The sequence below is a fragment of the Phalacrocorax aristotelis genome, chromosome 1 (genome assembly GCF_949628215.1).
Source record: "Phalacrocorax aristotelis chromosome 1, bGulAri2.1, whole genome shotgun sequence".
In the NCBI taxonomy this organism is placed as follows: Eukaryota; Metazoa; Chordata; class Aves; order Suliformes; family Phalacrocoracidae; genus Phalacrocorax; species Phalacrocorax aristotelis.
The window spans coordinates 202,681,463-202,699,829 of record NC_134276.1 but is presented as its reverse complement, the minus strand read 5'-3'; the positions used below and the strand labels follow the sequence as shown (position 1 = coordinate 202,699,829).

The following is an 18,367-nucleotide window of genomic DNA, read 5'->3' as shown; positions in this document are numbered from 1 at the left end:
GCTCCGTGTGAGTGCTTGATTGCTAAATGCTCACAGGGGGTTACCACTGTTATGCTATTTTACACTCTCACCACTGATAATTCAAGAGTGGCCAAATTCATCATGTTTGTACGGACCTCCTGGCTTTTGCTTGGTTGCTGTTGCCTCTTTTGTTCTTTGCTATCCCTGTAGGCTCGATTCATTCTACAGATCATTCTTTCCCAGAGAATCTCGGAAGAGGTGACTGACGACTGCAGGGACAGTGCTGCTTACAGGTCACCTCCCCTCTCTGGGAGAGGCTGCAAGGAACAGTAAGTAGATAGCAACCTGGGGAATGGAAAAGGGCTGAGGACATGCACTGTGAGACAGAGAGCACTTGGGACTGCAGCTGTGGCAACACAACCCGCAGAACCGGGATCTTGCAACGTCCTGATGTAAGGGATTAAGCTCCACAGAAACTGCACACAGAAGCTCATCCTTGGAAATTCAGTGATCAGAAAGTAGACTACGTTAGTAACAAAGCACAGTTTTAATAAAAAGATTTAAGGCTTACATCTCAAAATGACTTATAAATAATCACAATACATATATTCTATTTTTTTAAAAACTATTTGTTATAAGATAATATATATTTTCTGAGTTATAAAATCCCATATAAATAGCAAATTATTCTCAGTATGCAGATTACATGAATACATAAAAACTGGGGTGCATATCTGAAAGAAATCCTGAGTGTGCACTCAACAAATGGCAGAAAATAGAACAGCTGGACACAATAAATGCTGTTGTCCTAGTATGTAATGTCTCCAAAACTATAAAAATGGAAATGAGGACTTTTTTGGTTGCTCAACCTTGTTCAGCTCCATAGACTCAGGAATGGCTCTGGATACGCCACTGCTTGAGACTTCAGGAGCGCCCTATAGATTCTTTTGGTATCAAAAAAAGAAAAAGGCATCTGTCTTCTGATGGCCAGAAATAAGGCACGCACTTAGAGCAGGTCAGTGCAGGCTGTAAGAAGCAGCTTGGACTTACAGCCAGAGAGCAGCAAAAGGCATCTCTTGACTGAAGTGTGACAACAAATGCTGGTAGGTACATGCAAGAGGTAGCCAGTTCTTACACTCCTCAAGGTTCCCCTGATTCCCCCCAAAATAAAAATATAAACTAAAACAAGAATAAGGGGAAACTTCGCATGTTAGAAATATCAAAGTGGAAGTTCCTTTTTTTTTTTTTTTTTTTATAGTCAGATAAGCCAACAGCAAGTTGGACTAAGAACTACCAGTCTGGCTACAGCAGCATGCTGCTTTCTTGGTGGTGTAAGTTGTAGCAGCATTTAGATCAGAGCTGTCACCCTGTGTTTTGTCTTGGCTTTTGAGTGAGCTGTACAACAGCCGTACATGAATGGTAATGATGTTCATAACGAGGTGCCTACACCTCCTGGAACAAGGCAGCCTGCAGCACTGCAAGAAGACACTAACTTGCAGAAGCCTGTTGGTGTATTTAAATTCTGAATTCTGAGCTGTTTTATGATTGCAGTACAACTTGGGTTTTTTTCTGATCTAATGAAAAAATGTAAATTATTCATGGAAGAAATAAAGGCTATTCTGCCTGTTGTTTTCAAGGAGTAATGCAGTCACTATACATTCCTTTAAACACTGCTATTATATAAAATATAATGTTTCCTTTCATATACTCAGGGTCATGAGCTCTGACTTATTACTAACACATGAATCATCAGAGCAAACTCATACATGCAAACTGCAATAAACACACAGAGGCTTAAATTTTGCTTCTTATTACAGCGTCAACTCTGTAGAGATGATGAAGTAAATAAGACCCATTTACAGTCTCCTGCCTTATTCCCAGTTTAACTGGGGTCAAACACCAGATGACCAATGTTAGACTGAAGTTGAGCCATAGCTGCTGAGAGCAGAACTTCACAAGAAAACAGCAGAAGCATGATAACAGAATCAAAAATTCTCAGTAGTTTTCTGTCCTTTCAAATATTACAAATTACTTCTCCTTTTTTCTTGGTATCCTATGAATACCCACTGCCTCTCTCATGGCAGTTTTCTTCCTGGTTTTCAGTTAAAAACCCCAGCAACAAGAAGTTGTAAATACTGTACAGTAAGTTAGGATGGAAGACTAGAAGAGAGAATGGCACTTGCAGGGTGACTTCTCAGTCCAGAGAAAAGCTCTTCATTTTTTCTGCTAATTCCTGTCTCATTTCTATATGTTTCTTCAGGTTTTGCACTTCATGGGGCAGGTTAATGTCCCACACTGACACACAGGATTGTAATTCTGGAAAAAAAAAAAATTAAAAAAACCCCTCACAACTGCATCAGCGAAGAATTATTGCATAATTAGAAGCAGTTTTGCTCATCTGCTTATTTTTTAATTACTCGTAAATTACCTGAATGAAGCATAACGCTTAGGACCTAGAAAACAAGTTATATGACACTTTATGTGTGAGGTAATGCAGTTATGGGTTTCAAGCTGTTTGTACTTGCACAATGATTTGGATTCCAGTTCCTAAACTTATAGAGTGTACCATTTAAAAGCACTTGAAAAACCATTATTTCTGGTGCCTGTGGGCCATAAGCTACAGCTAACACTAGTACTGAGGCGCCTGCACAGAATTTCATCTCTCTTTTCTGGAGCAGATACACCCTAAATGCTCACAGGACTCAAAACCCATTCACTGTAAACTAAACATGAAAACTGATTTCGTAAGGTAGTGAGCATACTGGAAAAGGTTACCTCTTCAATCACCCTTCATGCAAACAACTCTTTATTAATGAAAAATTTCACATTGCTTTTAGTGGAATAAGCAATAATTCAGAACACTTGCATGAGTAGGGGCTCATGAACTAAGGCCCCAAGGTTTCTGGGAGTCTCTGATTCCTCTCTGTATAATTAAGGGCACTCTTAAATAAAATAAAAAGGCTAAAAAGGCAGTAGGTGTTCTTATGGTAATAATCAGGGAATATCAGAATATAAAAACTACTGCTGTAAATTTGATTCTTGTTTTACTCCAAGCAGTCAGCTCATCTACACTTGCCACCCTTAACTTTATACTGTCACTGCCGCATTTTTAGGAGTCACTGAAACTGGGATGAGATTAAGGTAAAGGGGGCATCGATCAGAGCATCAACTGTAACTGTTCTTAGAAAACCCCCAAAATGGAGATTTTCCATCTTTGCATTCCAGCACTTCGCTATCCTAATTGTCAGGAAGCTTTTCCTCATGTCTGACCTAAATCTCCCTTGCTGTAACAGAAACTGGTTAGTCCTTATCCTACCCACAGGGAGTACGTAGTAGTCTTTATTCCCTTCCTCTTTATTTACATATTTGAAGCCTATTAGCATGTCCTCTCTCAGCTTTGTTTATATTAACCAGCTTAACTTCCTGCAATATTTCCTCACAGGTTGCATTTCTCTCCTCTGGACTATTCCTAATAGCGCAAATAATTCAGAATGTCCCAACTGGATATGCTCCTCCAGCAGAGGCCGTATCAGCACTCAGCAGAGTGCAAGAATTAGCTCATGTCTTACAGACACCACTTTTCAGTTGGTGTGAGAATGGCGTTTGCCTCTTCTGCAGCAACGTGACACAGTTGACTCGTGTTCAGCCTGCGATCAATTATAACCCTATTTGTGCGCACTGCTGCTTCAGCTGATCATTTCCTTGTGTTGGTACAACAGATCATTCCTAATTAAGTAAAAGGTCTTCCATTTGCCCTTGCTGAATTGCATCCTATTTCCTTTCAGGCCATTTGTTCTATTTGTCAAGGTCACTTTGAATTCTAATCCTGCCCTCCACTGTGCTTATGGCTTTGTCTTAGCTGAAAATTGTCTGCAAATCTGAAAAGCACACTCACTACTCCTTCATCCACATCATTCATGAAAACACCGAGGATTCCTGGCTTAGCATAGACCCCTCTGGAAATCCATTTGATACATTCTCCAATTAGACAATGACATTTACTCTCCAAATACAGTTTTTGAGCAAATTATATTATATACTTCAAATAGTGGCCTCCTCTGATCTGTTCTTGGAAGTTACTGTTGGTTTGTATGGAGCCCAGAAATGCAAAAGATAACAAAAACTAGTAATGATGTTTCAACAAAATTATATCAGATGATAATCATCGACTCTCCACTCTCAGTGGGTAGGCAAGTGTAATAGTGTCTGCTCCACTAATAATACAAATTAATATAACACAGTTCAGGTACCTTTGTGGTATTTGTTGTCTTCGGTGTCACTTTTGTAGGAATATCCCAAAACCAGGACCGCATTCTTGAGACTCCCTTTTCCAAAGAAATACATTGTCAAATGTTAGTTTTAATGGGTTCTTTATAATTTAAAGACAGAAAGAGTAGATGACATCATGCCACTAAGAGGACAGAAAGCAGGGTTCAGCCAACTGGACCCTTTATTCAAAATCATTAACCATGAAAAATCCAGACATGAAAACAATATGGTTCATGTCTCCCTTTAATGTAGGGGTTTAAGAGGGTTCACAGGCGTAAGCACTGGATCAGCTGGCCAGCCTGTTGAACAAGCCCAGGAACAAAGCACCCTATTATATTATATGCCACAAGCAGAGGTAGTAGAGTCACAGGAAACAGATGTCACAGCGAAGGGATAGGCTGCAAATGAAGTCCCAGTGCACAGCAGGAACAGAAAGTGCCAGTAATCAGTTTGCTTGTGAAAGAAATGAAACAACCAAATATGATACAAACAATTGAAAGTGTTCTGAACTAATGATGGCACGTAGGTAGGAAAGGAGAGTTGGCAGGGAAGTAGAACTAGGGATTGGGTCATAGGAAGGTGCCTACTGAATAATGCAAAAAAAGACTAGGAAGACAGGAGTGGTTGGATCACAGAGGGGTAAGTTGAATGTGCCAGTGTTTCAGTACCAGCTTCCCACTTATTCCCAACAAGACATGTTTATAAATGTCTTGCAAGACGGATGCTGCTAGGTGTTCTGCCACAGCAGCTCCCTGTCCCATTGGCAGCACAACAAGGGCAGTGAGCCCTTGGCTGTACGCTAGTGGAGGAACACAGGACCCAGCCTACGTACCTGGGTCACGGATCAGGCCAGGGAAGGAACTGACCTCCATGCGCAGTCACCCCATCTGCAGCACTGCACCCCACACCTCCCCACACCTCTTTGTACACAAAGTCTTACACACTCCCCCAGAGTAAAGGTGAGGAAGGGGTCAGTTTCTGGGTATAAATAGACTGGAATATGGCTTACTGTGAAAGCTACAGTCCTGAAAGTTTTGTGTGACCACGCTGCGGTGTCCTCCCATGATATGTTCCTTCTGAATCATCAAACCTTTCTAATTGGTCATACCCATCTTCCGTGCTCAGATTTTTCATCACTTCCATTTTTTCTGCAACCAGTCCTATCCATTCTCCATAAAATAAGTGACTGGGACTTAAGTGTAATGTTTCTTATTCAGACTAGGGTCCTTCCTTACTATACAGAAGTCTAAATTTTCACTTGCAAAATAAACTACAGATTTACATCTAAATCATTCTCTTTGGTAAGTTTCACGTCTACTATATGTCAATGTGTTAGGTTAGAGAATTAGAAAAAGACATTATTTCCATATGCATAGATGAACTACAGATGAAAATGGATGTCTCAAAGTCTGGCAATCTCTTTTTCCTGAAATATTGGCATCTGATTGATAATATATATTTCTATCTTAAATGAAACTATTTAATACAAAAATATTTCCCTTTATCTTCTCTCATTTCACACAAGCAATGCGTTACTACTGAAGAATTGCTCAGCAGCCTCAGTACCATTTTCACTGATTCTGTGAAAATCCCAGTGAAAACAAAGTCTTTGAATTTAGGAAAAACCCAACCCTTATAAATAATTGCTGGGAAAAATGATCAAAAGAAAAAAGTACACATCAAACTGCATGTATCAATCCTACCTGCCATTCTTGAGATTTGTGCAAATGCAGCTCAACTCTTTCACTTGAGGTATTAGTTTTTCTATACAGAAAATTTTGATTAAAAATGTTGAGGTGACCAGAAACAAAAAAAGATGAGGCCCAAGCCTTTTTAAGTCACACTGTGTTATTCTATATAATATACTTTCCCTATCAATGACAGTAATAAGTGAGGCAAAAATTTTGTTTTCATAGTAAGTATTCTTTACAAAATGCTAAAAATAAAACATGCCTTTATAGTACTCATATTGTAGCTATCAGGACTAGGACTGAAAATGCTGTGCTAGTGAAACTGGACTCTATAGCCGGCACTCTTAGCTGAGACTGAACAGACTCTACAAACTTGCTGTTTCAGGCAAAGGCAAGTCAGAGGAAGATGGAGTTTTTTTGACTCATACAACACTGTCAGCACTCTGAGCTAACTGTAGTCTGTGGATACTTCTGGTGCCAGAAAGGAAAAAAGAGCCCCCAAATTAAGTTTGTGACAGTAATGAGAAAATATCCACAGCCTGCAACTATTAATTTTGCCAGCAGGAGTACAGTGGGTTTCTCGGTCCACAACAACAGCTTCAGAGTCCTTTTTTGACAGCAAACACACTTTAAATCACACTGACAAGGCAACTCCAGAGTTTTTTTCAAAACACAGTGGAAGGCGATGGGAATCCACACGTTATGCCACGGAGTACTTTTTGAAGTAATGTGTATTTTAAGCATTCCCATCACTGCAGTACAATGAATTCTTGAGTTTGTATGGCCTTTATTACTTTTGGGATAGATACAGGAAAGTATACACGTGAAGGAAATTACAACAGCCAAGAAGTGGCCCATATATTCAACTACTCTCCTCTGGCTGTTTGTAATTATGACTGAAAACCCACAACTAGTGTCTGCCTACAGCCCTGGTGACAGGAACAGCACATAGGTACAAGTCTGCACCCTGAGTCCAAGTGTGTAGCGCTTTCCCAGCTTTGCTGTGATCTGCCTGTGACCCAAACCCAAAAGAACCATTCCTGAATAAGGATGGGAGAACAAAACCAGGCAACAAGCAACTAAAGAAAAATTATTAAAACCTAACAAGCTCCATCGAGAGAGAAGTCAGAAGCATAAAACTTAAGATGGAGAAAGAACACAAGCAGACACAGATCAAGATGAAGACTAGGGAGAGAAGACAAGTGAGAGCTGTGCTAAAGCACGGCACAAGGACACAGTGAAGGTGGGGTGTCTCCATGTGCAGATCAGTGACAAGCCAGGGAAGAGGTGTTGTTTTATGTGGGCACAACTATGACACCAGAGTGTCTGACATTGACTGAAGATGACAGCAGTGGAATAGAATGAATGAACAAAACACGGAAAATGCTAATCTGTTTCTGGAACACCATGCCAAACAGGAGACAGCAATCCTAAACTTGGCACTAATTTCAAAGTACTCCTCACCTGATGGTTTTACTTACCTAGCTGAGCTGTTATCATGACTCTAACAGAATCACAAAAGTTGTCTATAACTCGTACAGGACGACGTGTCGATAAATCAAGCAGGAAGATATGTCCTCCTCCTGTCCCTATCCATAGTGCAGTGTTTTTCTGCAGGCAAATTGTCTTCACTCTTCCAGAATAAGCCAGTTTATGTTTTGATTCCTTATTTAGTTTTTCCACTTTGTCCCTATGAGTATGGAGAGAATCTGTATTAAAATCTTGTGGCACACTATTCCACAACTGCCAAACCAACTCTCTCAATACCAGCCTTTTAAAGAACCATTCATCAAGACAAGCTGCAAAAATCTTATGCTGATCAGCCGATTGCCTTGAAACAAACTGGGATGAAAACTACTGGACTTTTGAGACCCAGCTGGTCTGCTTCAAAAGACCCTTAAAAAGGAGGCAGGTATACTTCTCTGTTCCTTCCCAATGCAGGAGAATAATGTCACTGTCAAGTGGGAGGAGCAAACCTAGAGCTGCTCCTAACCTCACCATGAAAATGAAATGGATGTGGCACATTAGGGAAGAGGAACAACTTAAATGCAACTGAAAATCACTGTCATTGTTAATAAAACTCTGATCTCCTACTGAATCTGTGCAATGGAGAAAGAAGACATTCTTATTCAAGGAATGCAGGAAGTAACTGGATGTAAAAGCATTAGTTCCTGAAGGACAGCAAAAGACTTTCTTCTTTCCTGAGCAGAGTTAATGGAATTTTTGTGAAATCATAGACAAATCATGAAATATAATAAGGGTCTTAAAAATTGAGATTCTGTATGGGAAGTTCCAGGTCAAAAGAGTGGAAAGGAATTCCACGTTTGCCCAAAGAACTGGGCAAATCCCTTACCTCCAGCAGGTTAAGGTACTATGCTAGAGAAGGCAATCTGATACTCAGCTTTCTATGCATCGGGCCATCAATCTGAAATAAAACACTTACTTAAGAAAATGTGCACAGTCAATTAGTTCAGAAAGTTTTTCTGTCTTCTTGTCCCAGATTTCCACAAAATGACTGTTTTTCTTTGCCAAATAGATGGATTTGTCTATTGCTATTGAAATAATGTTTGCATCACTGTAAGCATTATGACAGAACCTAGAAGAGAGAACTCCAGTTAGATACACAGAAAATACCTAGTAGGAAAACTTGACTATTATGACTGGGGTTAACTTCCCTCTAACTCTTACAGAATCATTCAGCCTTGAAACCAAACCGAGCCAGGCTACAGCTGGAAGGGTTTGCTATAGTCTTCCTACAGTTCGACATAAATTCTCACAGTAATAGAGCTATGCTGATGATATCCCTGGAGGCACATTAATGCCCAAAATGTATGAATAAACTTTTCCCATCTATCTGCTCAAATCACATATGCTCACATCATGGCAGGGCAAACTCCACCTTTCTCCTGCCAGTCTTTCAAAGTTTGGAGACACTCGATAGTTCTCACAGGGCCCACAAGACCATAAAGGGTCACTCAACACAAAGATGACTGAGCCTAAAATGCATCAGTGAGATTTAGCTCACCCTTGCTCTGCTCGTTTCACTTCAACTGACAGCCTTTTTTCACTATTTTCCTCCACATATGAATTTGTCTCTCATGCCACATCTATCATGCTTGCATGTATCAAAATAGTACTGGCCCTGCAATTTAACAGCATTAGCTTATTTCACTGACCGTTCAATTCATCTTGAAGAACAGCTCAAAATCACAGGTCCCTGACAGCAGACGCTAAGTAACACTGCTACTTTCCCTAATGTTTTGTTTTTGACAACTTTATTTTCAAAACCATATACAGTTTTGGCTCCACGAAACTCAAATTATTCCTGTGACATATTTTGCATCTTGCCACTGAAATGCATTTTACTGAAGTTTTAGTTTCTTGCTTTATATTAACACATTATTTTCCAAAGCAAATTAATTTCCCAGAATAAAGATCTCTACTAGCATAAAATCGAACACTGTTTTTCCTGCTCAGGAAAAATTCCCCTTAACTTCAGAGCAGGATTTTCCCATGTAAGAATTCTATCAGATGCTCCAAAAATTTCAGTTTCTGATTTCTAAATAATGAGAAGTCAGCAATCGTACATGATTTAACTATATAGGGCAAAGATATGCACACATATCATACTGACAAACATGTAAGGACAAATACTATACTAAGTATGTGTATGATGCTAAACAAACAGAGCCTGGACAAATGCAACTGGGGGAGAAAAACTGACCAGTTGCATTTATACATTTTCTGAATAGATACTGACTTCATAAACCCTTTATATAGTAAAAATGCATGTCCCTTGTTTAAAAGCAGCAATGAATACCTCAAACACTACTCACTGATCTTATTGTTCGCTTACATAGTACTTACTAATACAATGCACATTGTATTCCATCTATGTTATGGAAGGAAAAGAACGGAAACAAGAGAACTCAAAGAATGAGCTCTAGAACAAGACATTACATCAAAGTACTGCCAGAAATCTTCAATGAAACAATAAAAGTGCCAAGTAACATAATTAATAAAAAAACCTTACAGTTGACTTGTCTTTGTTTCAATGAGCTTTTGAACAGAGAAATCACTAGTTAGGGCAATGATCTTTGTTCCACAGCCTCCCCAGACTATATTTTTTTCAGAGAAGTATGAGGATTCATTTAAGCACATCAGTGGTGTGCTAACATTTCCGATAGTTAGTATCTTCAAAGGTGTAGCACCCTTACACTGCAAGAAAAAAGATACTCTCCGTTAGAAAAGAGCATACAGACGCTCAGAAACTGTTAAAACAAAGCCATATAGCCTGCTGAATTAAATTTACACAGTCAGATTTTCTGAACCATTATGGTACCTTAGCAGAATGCTAGAGACTGAAAAGCGCTTTGGTCTCATGAGAAAACAGCCTGTGTGAGCGGAAATGGGACAGAGCTCAGACTGACACATTCTGCAACCCCTGGCACAGTTCAAGAACTGGATGGAAAGTCACATCCGTGTCTTGGAGACATCCCACACTGGACCATATGCTAGTTCTGCAATGCACTGCAATTCCATAACTGCTCTAAATTGCATAAGGTAGGAGCTAACCCTCAGAAACAAGCTGATATAAACAGCTCCCAGCGTTTATCTGTTCTGTGAGCAGAACTCTAACCTACAGAAAATTTAAACAATATTGTTTAAATTGTATATTGTGTAAGTTAGTGTGAATGAAAAGAAAAAGGGCCTATAACAGAAATAAAGGAGATTAAAACTGTTAGAATATTCTTAATAACAACCATTAATGTCACTCTTTAGCCAGTTTGCCAGGCCTTTCAAAGTCCTGTAATGAGAAATAATTTCCCCCTCTTAACTCTGTTGGTTAAAACAGATCTGGCAAAACAGGTGCAGTTCCTCTAAGACTGCACTAGAAAACTACTTTTAGTTTTAGAGAAGCAATTAAAAAATAAGCTGCATGAAATAAAGCTACTATTGGTAGTTGCTTTATGTAGTACTGATAGTATTTTGCAGAACAGACAGCAAAGAACAAGTCTACCTTTACTGCTCTGTCTTCAAAAACTGCCAGTTTGCCATCAGCTGTGCCTACCAAGAAGAAATTCTTCTGTTTGCTGAAATAAAATAAAATAATGAATTCTAGAAACGCCTTCATCAGGTATGAAAAATCTAAATGAGTAGCTCTGCTATTTCAAGACTTTCCTTGAACACTAAAAGCAAATACAACCACCTGTGCTCAGGAATGTAGTCTCCAGCTTCACTGGGTGCAAAATTAAGTGAAAGTACAGGTGAAATAAGCAGTTACCTGAACAAAACTGCATGAGTGTACAGATGTCATTTTCTGTTTAGTCATATTTTCAAAATGTAACCCAAAATATTGAAAATTCATTTATACCTTTGCTTTGAAAGAGAATTACAGTACAAACAAGTGATGGAATCTGACATTTTCTGCAGACGATGCCTTCTTGTTTCATCTTCTGTGTTAAGTGCCCACAGAGAACCAGACTGGGTTCCTGCTACAATCCAGTTTTCTTTCTCAGTAGGAAGGGTCACTAAGGCCAAACTTAAGATTTTACTATCTGTGATATCCTGAGTCAGGAAAAAAAAAAAAAAGAAAAACAACCTGGTTACGATTTCAGTAACAGTAAATGCTAGTAAATTGCTGGTAATAAAAATAAAGTACAATCCTGTCAGACCCTGGACAGACCCAAGGCCTAATCTCCCCATTAAGAAATCTATTTCTCTATTAGCAGAATACATCTTCAACTGTACCATCTATCTTCAAAGTGCTGGGAAGGGCCCCTCAAACAGTACACAGGAAAATCTCTAAGCTGAATGCTGAAAAAAATATTCCCTCTCTGTTCTAATGAAAGCCATCAGAGAATTAAGCAAATGGAACTACACTGCAATGTATGTTCAGTTTAATTGCTAACAATAAAAGTACTGGTCTAATACTTCCTTTTCTCATTTCAGTTTTAGAAAAATAAGCCATATAATTTATACCAAAGCTACCAATTTAAATGTATCATGGTCAACAGATAGCAGATGGAAATATAACTTAAACAACTTCGATGATGAGTCACATTTAGTTCTGGCACACATGCTCATCACAGAGCATCAAGCCTGGGTAAAACCTTTTCCCTTTTCTGATAGCGCAGGACTGAGATGTACAAGAAGCAAATTAAAAGAGCTGGAGGGTATCACCCAAAGTGGCACAAGGAGGTGGCATCCATGGGAAGAGAGGAACTGTTAAGAGACTAGCTGGATTGTTAAGGAAGGTAGAGATACAAAGGGTTGTATAACTAGTTCTCCTTGTTCTAGCCTCCATGCTAAAAATAGCTTCCATATGAAGGGAAGAAAGGAATCCAGCAGTGGAAAGACATTATTATGAGAAAGTTCAGGCTGGATGGCAGGAAGAGAGGAAAAACCTTGACTGCATATCTGCTTCATTTCATGGATAGAGTGATGACTCACTTATGAGCAATCTTTGTTCTCTCAAAGTTTAGCTTTCCAGAAGTAATATTCTACTGCTAAAATGCAATTAATTCTTCTGAAATACATCTGTGTGCCAAAAATTAGAATAAATGGCAACTTCCCACATACCTCACAAGTATGTCCATCTGTATTTAGGTTAACAAAGGAAAGTTGTGCTTTTTCTGTGTTCCCATTGCCTATCCAGACTCCTGCCTTCTTGCAGCTTTGATTGGCAGCTACCATGCACTCTGCTGTGGACGTGCTGGGTATTGAAACATACCTCATCAAACAGATAAGCTCTGCAGAATTCAGGATCTCATAAACCTACAAAGAAAGCCACAGCATGCACATGGTAATAACAATGGCTGGTACAGTGATAAATAAATAACAAGCAATGGATAACAATGTTTTATGGAATATGGACATAGTATCTCAGCAGGTTTGCTCATTTGTACTACCACTATTAATGAGCAGTCTTTGTACACTGAACACCCTCACGTCGACTCTTATTTTTCTCTTAAAATTTCAGAAGTCAATGGGGTTAAGGCATCTTTGAAAATTTCACCCATTTCAAAGAGCAATGCACTGTGTGATAACAGACAGTAGGTTTCAGAACCACGCTGCTGTTCCTCCTCTCCCATGCATGGAGCAGTGTAGGCTAACTGCACTGATACTGTATAACAAAGCCCTTTTTGCATAGCTCTAGTCCCGGAATCCTGTTTTGCTACAATCACTATACCGCAACACAGGGAGAAACAGCAGGCTACAATAAATGGTTAGTAGATTTCAATGGAACAGTTTATCCTGGATGGCAAGAGCAGGCAATAGTCCATGGCGGTTTCAGTTCCAGAAAAGAAGAATGGAAAAAAACCCCCGTGCCTTTTACTAACTTAAATGTCCCATTCCATTTTAGAAAGCACAACAACTTCACCATATCATCTATCACAAAAATACAAATAAATACACTAAGTAATACCTGGGAAGATGTTGGTCGTTCCTGAGGGTTTTCCTTCAAACACTTTTTAATTAAATTTTCAACTTTAGGCCAGGGGGCACATCCATATTCTTTAACAGGATCTAAAATGTAAAATTAGATAACTTCTTAACAAGCCTTTATCATCGTCCAGAAATGAGAGTTCTGAATAACTTTCTTATTTTAAGAATTCATCTAACTTCTTACAGAGCTGCTCTAAGAAATATCATACTTTTCGGTAAAATGTCAGCGTGAACAGCTTGGAATTGCTCATCTGCCATTAAATGCCAGAGCATGAAATGCTAGAGAAAGAGTCCTTTTCATTAAAAGCAGTTAAAGCAAATGGGGTTTGCTTTAACCTTTTCTTAATGTCCCTATACCTGGGACTGAATCACAGATGTGTGTGAGCTGTGTTCTGATGAATGCTGGCCGTCCAAGGGAATGTCATTTCAGTCTGTAATCTTTTCAATTCCTGTGAACATTTTCCTCCACATTTACTCTTCTGTGTTTGGGCAGAGTATATGGAATACAGATGAACTTCCAATAAATATAGCAATTTAAATAAACAACTCCATATAGTATTTATGAGACATGGAAGTTTAAATTCCCACTCAGTGCTTTGAATATGTATCTTATGACTATAGGTGCTGACCTATTAGCTCTAAGAACAAATCACTCGTGAATAATGGTGCCTGTATTGCTTTTCCTTTTAGTTCATCATAATCCACCGCAGATATTCCAGTCCTGCATTAGACAGAGGTAATATTAATTATAAATACCTGCAAATTAACATATTCTGTTCAGCAAATGATAGGCATTGTTTACTTGAGAGCTCAGCCAGCCCCCTTTTTTGGTGGAAACATATAAATGATGAGCATGTGCACAGATGGAACTGTGCTATCTCCAGAAACTAAATACTTCTGATTATTTCATCGGGCTCATAATACAGAAAATGGCCAAATGGACAGCTGCACTCAAGAGATACTTAGTCATCAGTTCTTGGGATGGCCTCTTTAGGGAGGGGGTTTAAACTGCCTGAGCTATGAATTGGACTATTCTCCTTAAGGAGTGGAAAATGTATGACCTCTCTGTCTCTCCTAATGGAGAAGCCATGCCAGATTAACTGGTACAGCTGCTGCCCATTCCTAGATGGAGAGACTTTTAAGTCTTAAAGAACGTTTCATGAGTATATCCGCTATTGCAGGGCAAAAACCAAGAATGCCCTGCATTAAGCTTGTAGCACTGTGAACTTCAACAACTCCTTACGCTGAAGTTGCCAAATACTGAGTTTCACTGTCCAGCTGAGTACATCACGTTCAGCCTGATAGCCTGATTAACCTCCCTTCCAGGAGCCAACAACTACATATTAGAACACAGATGGAATATGAAGACTGTTACATAGCTGGGCAGGGACTTCACACTCTTGACAAGTTACAAGGGAATTCCTATTTAAAAACCATTAGAGGTGACTGCTTTTATAAGATAGTGGCACTTCTTTAAAAATAAGATTTCAAGGGATTTTTTTAAAGCTTTTAAGATAGGCAGGTTCTCAATGGGTTTTTTTTAAACATTATGTGTAAGTAGAATTGTGTTTATCATAGTGCATGATATGTGTTATCACAGTAATATGTAAGGGTCAAGTTCAGACATGCTACTAGAAGGTACCTTCAGCAACATCCATTTTAGCTAGGTCTGGATCAAGTCCCAAGTATACAAAACATCTATTTCTTTAAAAAGTGAACCAGCTAGATCCCTTGAAATTGCAATGAAATTATAACCAACGTGATCTTGAATAGACGCCTACTTCTCACTATTTCAAGACCATGTGAAATTAGGAGAAGCTTCTAAAAATTGCTGTTATTTAGTCTCTTCCTCTGATCACTGTCAGATACAACATCAAATATGAGAGGTGTTATTTTTGGAGAAGGCAGGACAAATGGTCTGCTTTCATTTTAAAACTTTAACAAGGCATACCTGGTAACTTTCCTTGTATTGCTAATTCATCAAATTCATTGGGAAACTTCAAGCCTTCCATTATTCTACCTCCTCCTGTTAAAATGTCATAAAGCAGCAAGCCAAATGAATAAACATCAGCTTGCTGATTGTAAATAACATTTCCTCTGGCAACCTCCGGTGCTCGAAATCCTGCAAATAAATCATTCATTAATAGTTATGATTCAAAGCAAGCTGAAGCCATCTTTATCCTTTAAAGAGCAAACACTTACTCATGAAAATGTCACAGGAAGTAAACCAAAAATGGCACACTATTTCTGGGCTGGCAATAGTCTGCAAGTGGCAGACCTCCAAAAATATCAGCAATCAGTATAAAGGAAGGGCACAGTACATCAGTTACCGAGCTCCTGCACCATTACACATAAAATAATTCATTTATCAATGACTACTGAAAATGAAGGGCAAGTCTGCAGTCTTTACTGAAGGCCCGACATTTAACACTTGAAGCCACACCTTCAAGTACAATTTCCAAGACCTAAAGGCACTTTTCAAAGTTGTCAAATTGTTCAGTGCTTTAAAATGGATGCTAATATGTTCTCTCTAAAGTCAGGGGACAGGACAGGTATTTATTGCCTTTAAAAAAAATTAAGATCTGCCTATGCATTACTGAAAATTAAAACAACAAATAATTTTAGCAGTATAACTTCAATATCCCTATAATCATACTAAAACAGGTTAGAAAAAAAGTCATAACGAATGCATGTAATTGAATTCTTCTCTTTTTAAAGCTTTAGTATACTCCTTGATTCTTCTAAAAGGAGTTAAAACATGTATAGGAAGAAAGGCCAAGAGCTATAAATCTGGCATCACAATTTGCAATATGATTAGGACTACGTTTTGTGATTTTGACTAGAGTATAGGTTTGAGTTTCTTCTTACAGACTAAATAAAAAACTTATTAGCTTTTTTTTTAACATAATGCTCTGTTTTACAGTGCATTTTTCCTTACCTGGTGTGCCTTCAGAGGTTTTTATTCCCATTCGGCAACAATACTGGGCAATGCCATAGTCAGCTATTTTTGCAATAACAGCTGAATTGGGATATAGGGTAAAAAGCAACACATTGTGAGGCTTCAAATCACGGTAGATAATCATTGCTGAATGCAGGTACCTGTTAATTAAAAAAGTATTTATTGAAAACACTCCCAATTCAGGGATGCATCTACACACACACACTGAATGCATTATTCCCACAACAGTATATCATGCTTTCAAATGTTAAATATTGTGTTAAAGAATGTAAAACGTCTCCAACATGACACCACTTTACTGGATATTGACTTTAGAATTGTCCTGAAATACGACTTACTGGCACATAAATTTTGCAGTATTTTAGTACCAAGTCTGATCTGAAGCTTTACTGGCAGTTTGAAAACTGAATCTTAGAAGTTTAAGCTCCATTGGTCCCTGAGCTCCTTTGCAGGTTTTGTCATTTTACAGTCACTCTTCAATAGCTCCTGAGGACATTAATGGACTTTCAGAACTTAAAAAATGCACTGAATTAATTTCTTCAAAATTTTATTAAGAAACCAACAGCCATATGGAAATTCCACCCAGAGCTCTTGCTATTTCTCTACTTATAATGAGCGCCACTTGTTAGCAGAAAAAAACAGCTAATGAAAGTTTGTGTTATACATCAGCTAATCAATTATAAAAATACAAGCGTCTGTCTGACCCAGGGAATATTCTGCCTGAGATATAAGAAAATATAAGCTTTTCGTTTTCAGTATATCCTACTTGCAGCTGTATCCTGTTTTTACAGCAATGTAGAAGTCACATTTACCTTAAGCCATCAGCTACATGTAGAGCTATCCTGTGCTGAAGTGTTCTAGTTAAACTTGCATTGTCTTGTTGAAGCAAACGATCGAGAGATCCTTTAAGGGCTAATTCCATCACCAGCATCCGGGGACGGATTGCAGCAGCCAGCAGAGACACTAAACTGGGATGGTGGAGGTGACAAAGCACTGCAAGCTCCTGTAAATTGTAAAATCAGCTGAAATACTGCAAACAGCATAACCTCTGTAGCTCTGAAGTAAACTCAGAAAAGTTTGGGAGTGAAGTCTGCACTTTGCTTAAGCTTTTTCCGCTCTTCACTTGGGTTGGTATTCCAAGAGCAGCACTACAGAAAAAAAGGCAATATTTCTTACTTGTCTTAGGAGCCTGAGGGAAGTATGTTTATTGAAAATCTTTACAGCAACTTCTTCTCCACCATAGGATGCACGGTACACAGATCCAAACCCACCATCACCTTTTTAAAGACAAAATAGAGAAGAATCTTAAAAACAAAGGAATATCAACAATTTCTCAAAAAAAAGAAACCTGAAAGGGATGAATTTTAAAACATGTGGATCATCTACTGTGTTAAGCTTAATGATCAGTAGTATAAACACATAAAAACCAGTGTCCTAGCATACAAGTTAATGGAAAATTGAAAACTCAATAACCTGAAATTCAGAATACCTTAAAAAATACCTTTCCACAGAAAAGAATCTCTAAAATGTTTTCCGTATGTTGCAGAATTGATTTCAGATTAGTAGATTAGTTTACATAAACTCTGTAAAAAAACCCTACAAAATAATGCTTACCCAAGAGAAATTCAGGAGCTTCATCAAATTCCAGGTCATCGTTGTTCAACATAATATTTCTAGGCAAATCAGCCAATATCAGGTCGGGAGCAATCTGAGCTATTGGAATGGTATGTCTTGGTTGATCTGGATTTACCAAAAGGTCACCTAAGAAAAATAAATGAGGCAATTAAAAAAAAAAAAAAAAAAAAAGGTAGTCATCATTCAAAAGGCACTGAAAGGTACGTGGATCTCTGTGAGGGCATATGTTCAACGTGCCTAAGTTAAAATTAATATGTGTGCGTGTATATATATGCACACACATGCATAAACATACATATAGAGATGGATGAGATGGAAGAGAAAACTAATTCCATGAATGAAGTTGCATTTTTGGTATCATGACAAAATTATTCTCTTCATTATTGCCATTTATACATGAATA

At 38.4% G+C, this 18,367-nt stretch overlaps 1 protein-coding gene across 4 annotated transcripts in view; it reads right to left on the bottom strand.

Moving 5' to 3' along the window:
* Positions 1–489: 489 nt before the first annotated feature.
* The window catches only part of LRRK2 (leucine rich repeat kinase 2), a 72,743-nt gene continuing 54,865 nt past the window's right edge, over positions 490–18,367 (bottom strand). For 2 of the 4 annotated variants that reach the window (XM_075081346.1, XM_075081345.1), the window contains 14 exons: positions 17,944–18,090; positions 17,506–17,606; positions 17,142–17,332; positions 16,309–16,469; positions 15,322–15,492; positions 13,351–13,451; positions 12,504–12,698; positions 11,296–11,489; positions 10,942–11,014; positions 9,955–10,139; positions 8,365–8,517; positions 7,403–7,611; positions 4,212–4,286; positions 490–2,277 (listed from right to left, as the gene is read on the bottom strand). In XM_075081346.1, the coding sequence (XP_074937447.1) occupies positions 2,156–2,277; positions 4,212–4,286; positions 7,403–7,611; positions 8,365–8,517; positions 9,955–10,139; positions 10,942–11,014; positions 11,296–11,489; positions 12,504–12,698; positions 13,351–13,451; positions 15,322–15,492; positions 16,309–16,469; positions 17,142–17,332; positions 17,506–17,606; positions 17,944–18,090 (2,078 nt within the window). In that variant the 3' untranslated portion in view covers positions 490–2,155. Of the gene's footprint in view, positions 2,278–4,211; positions 4,287–7,402; positions 7,612–8,364; positions 8,518–9,954; positions 10,140–10,941; positions 11,015–11,295; positions 11,490–12,503; positions 12,699–13,350; positions 13,452–13,999; positions 14,092–15,321; positions 15,493–16,308; positions 16,470–17,141; positions 17,333–17,505; positions 17,607–17,943; positions 18,091–18,367 lie in introns of all 4 variants that reach the window. The other 2 variants (XR_012658639.1, XR_012658638.1) reach the window with 2 other exon arrangements.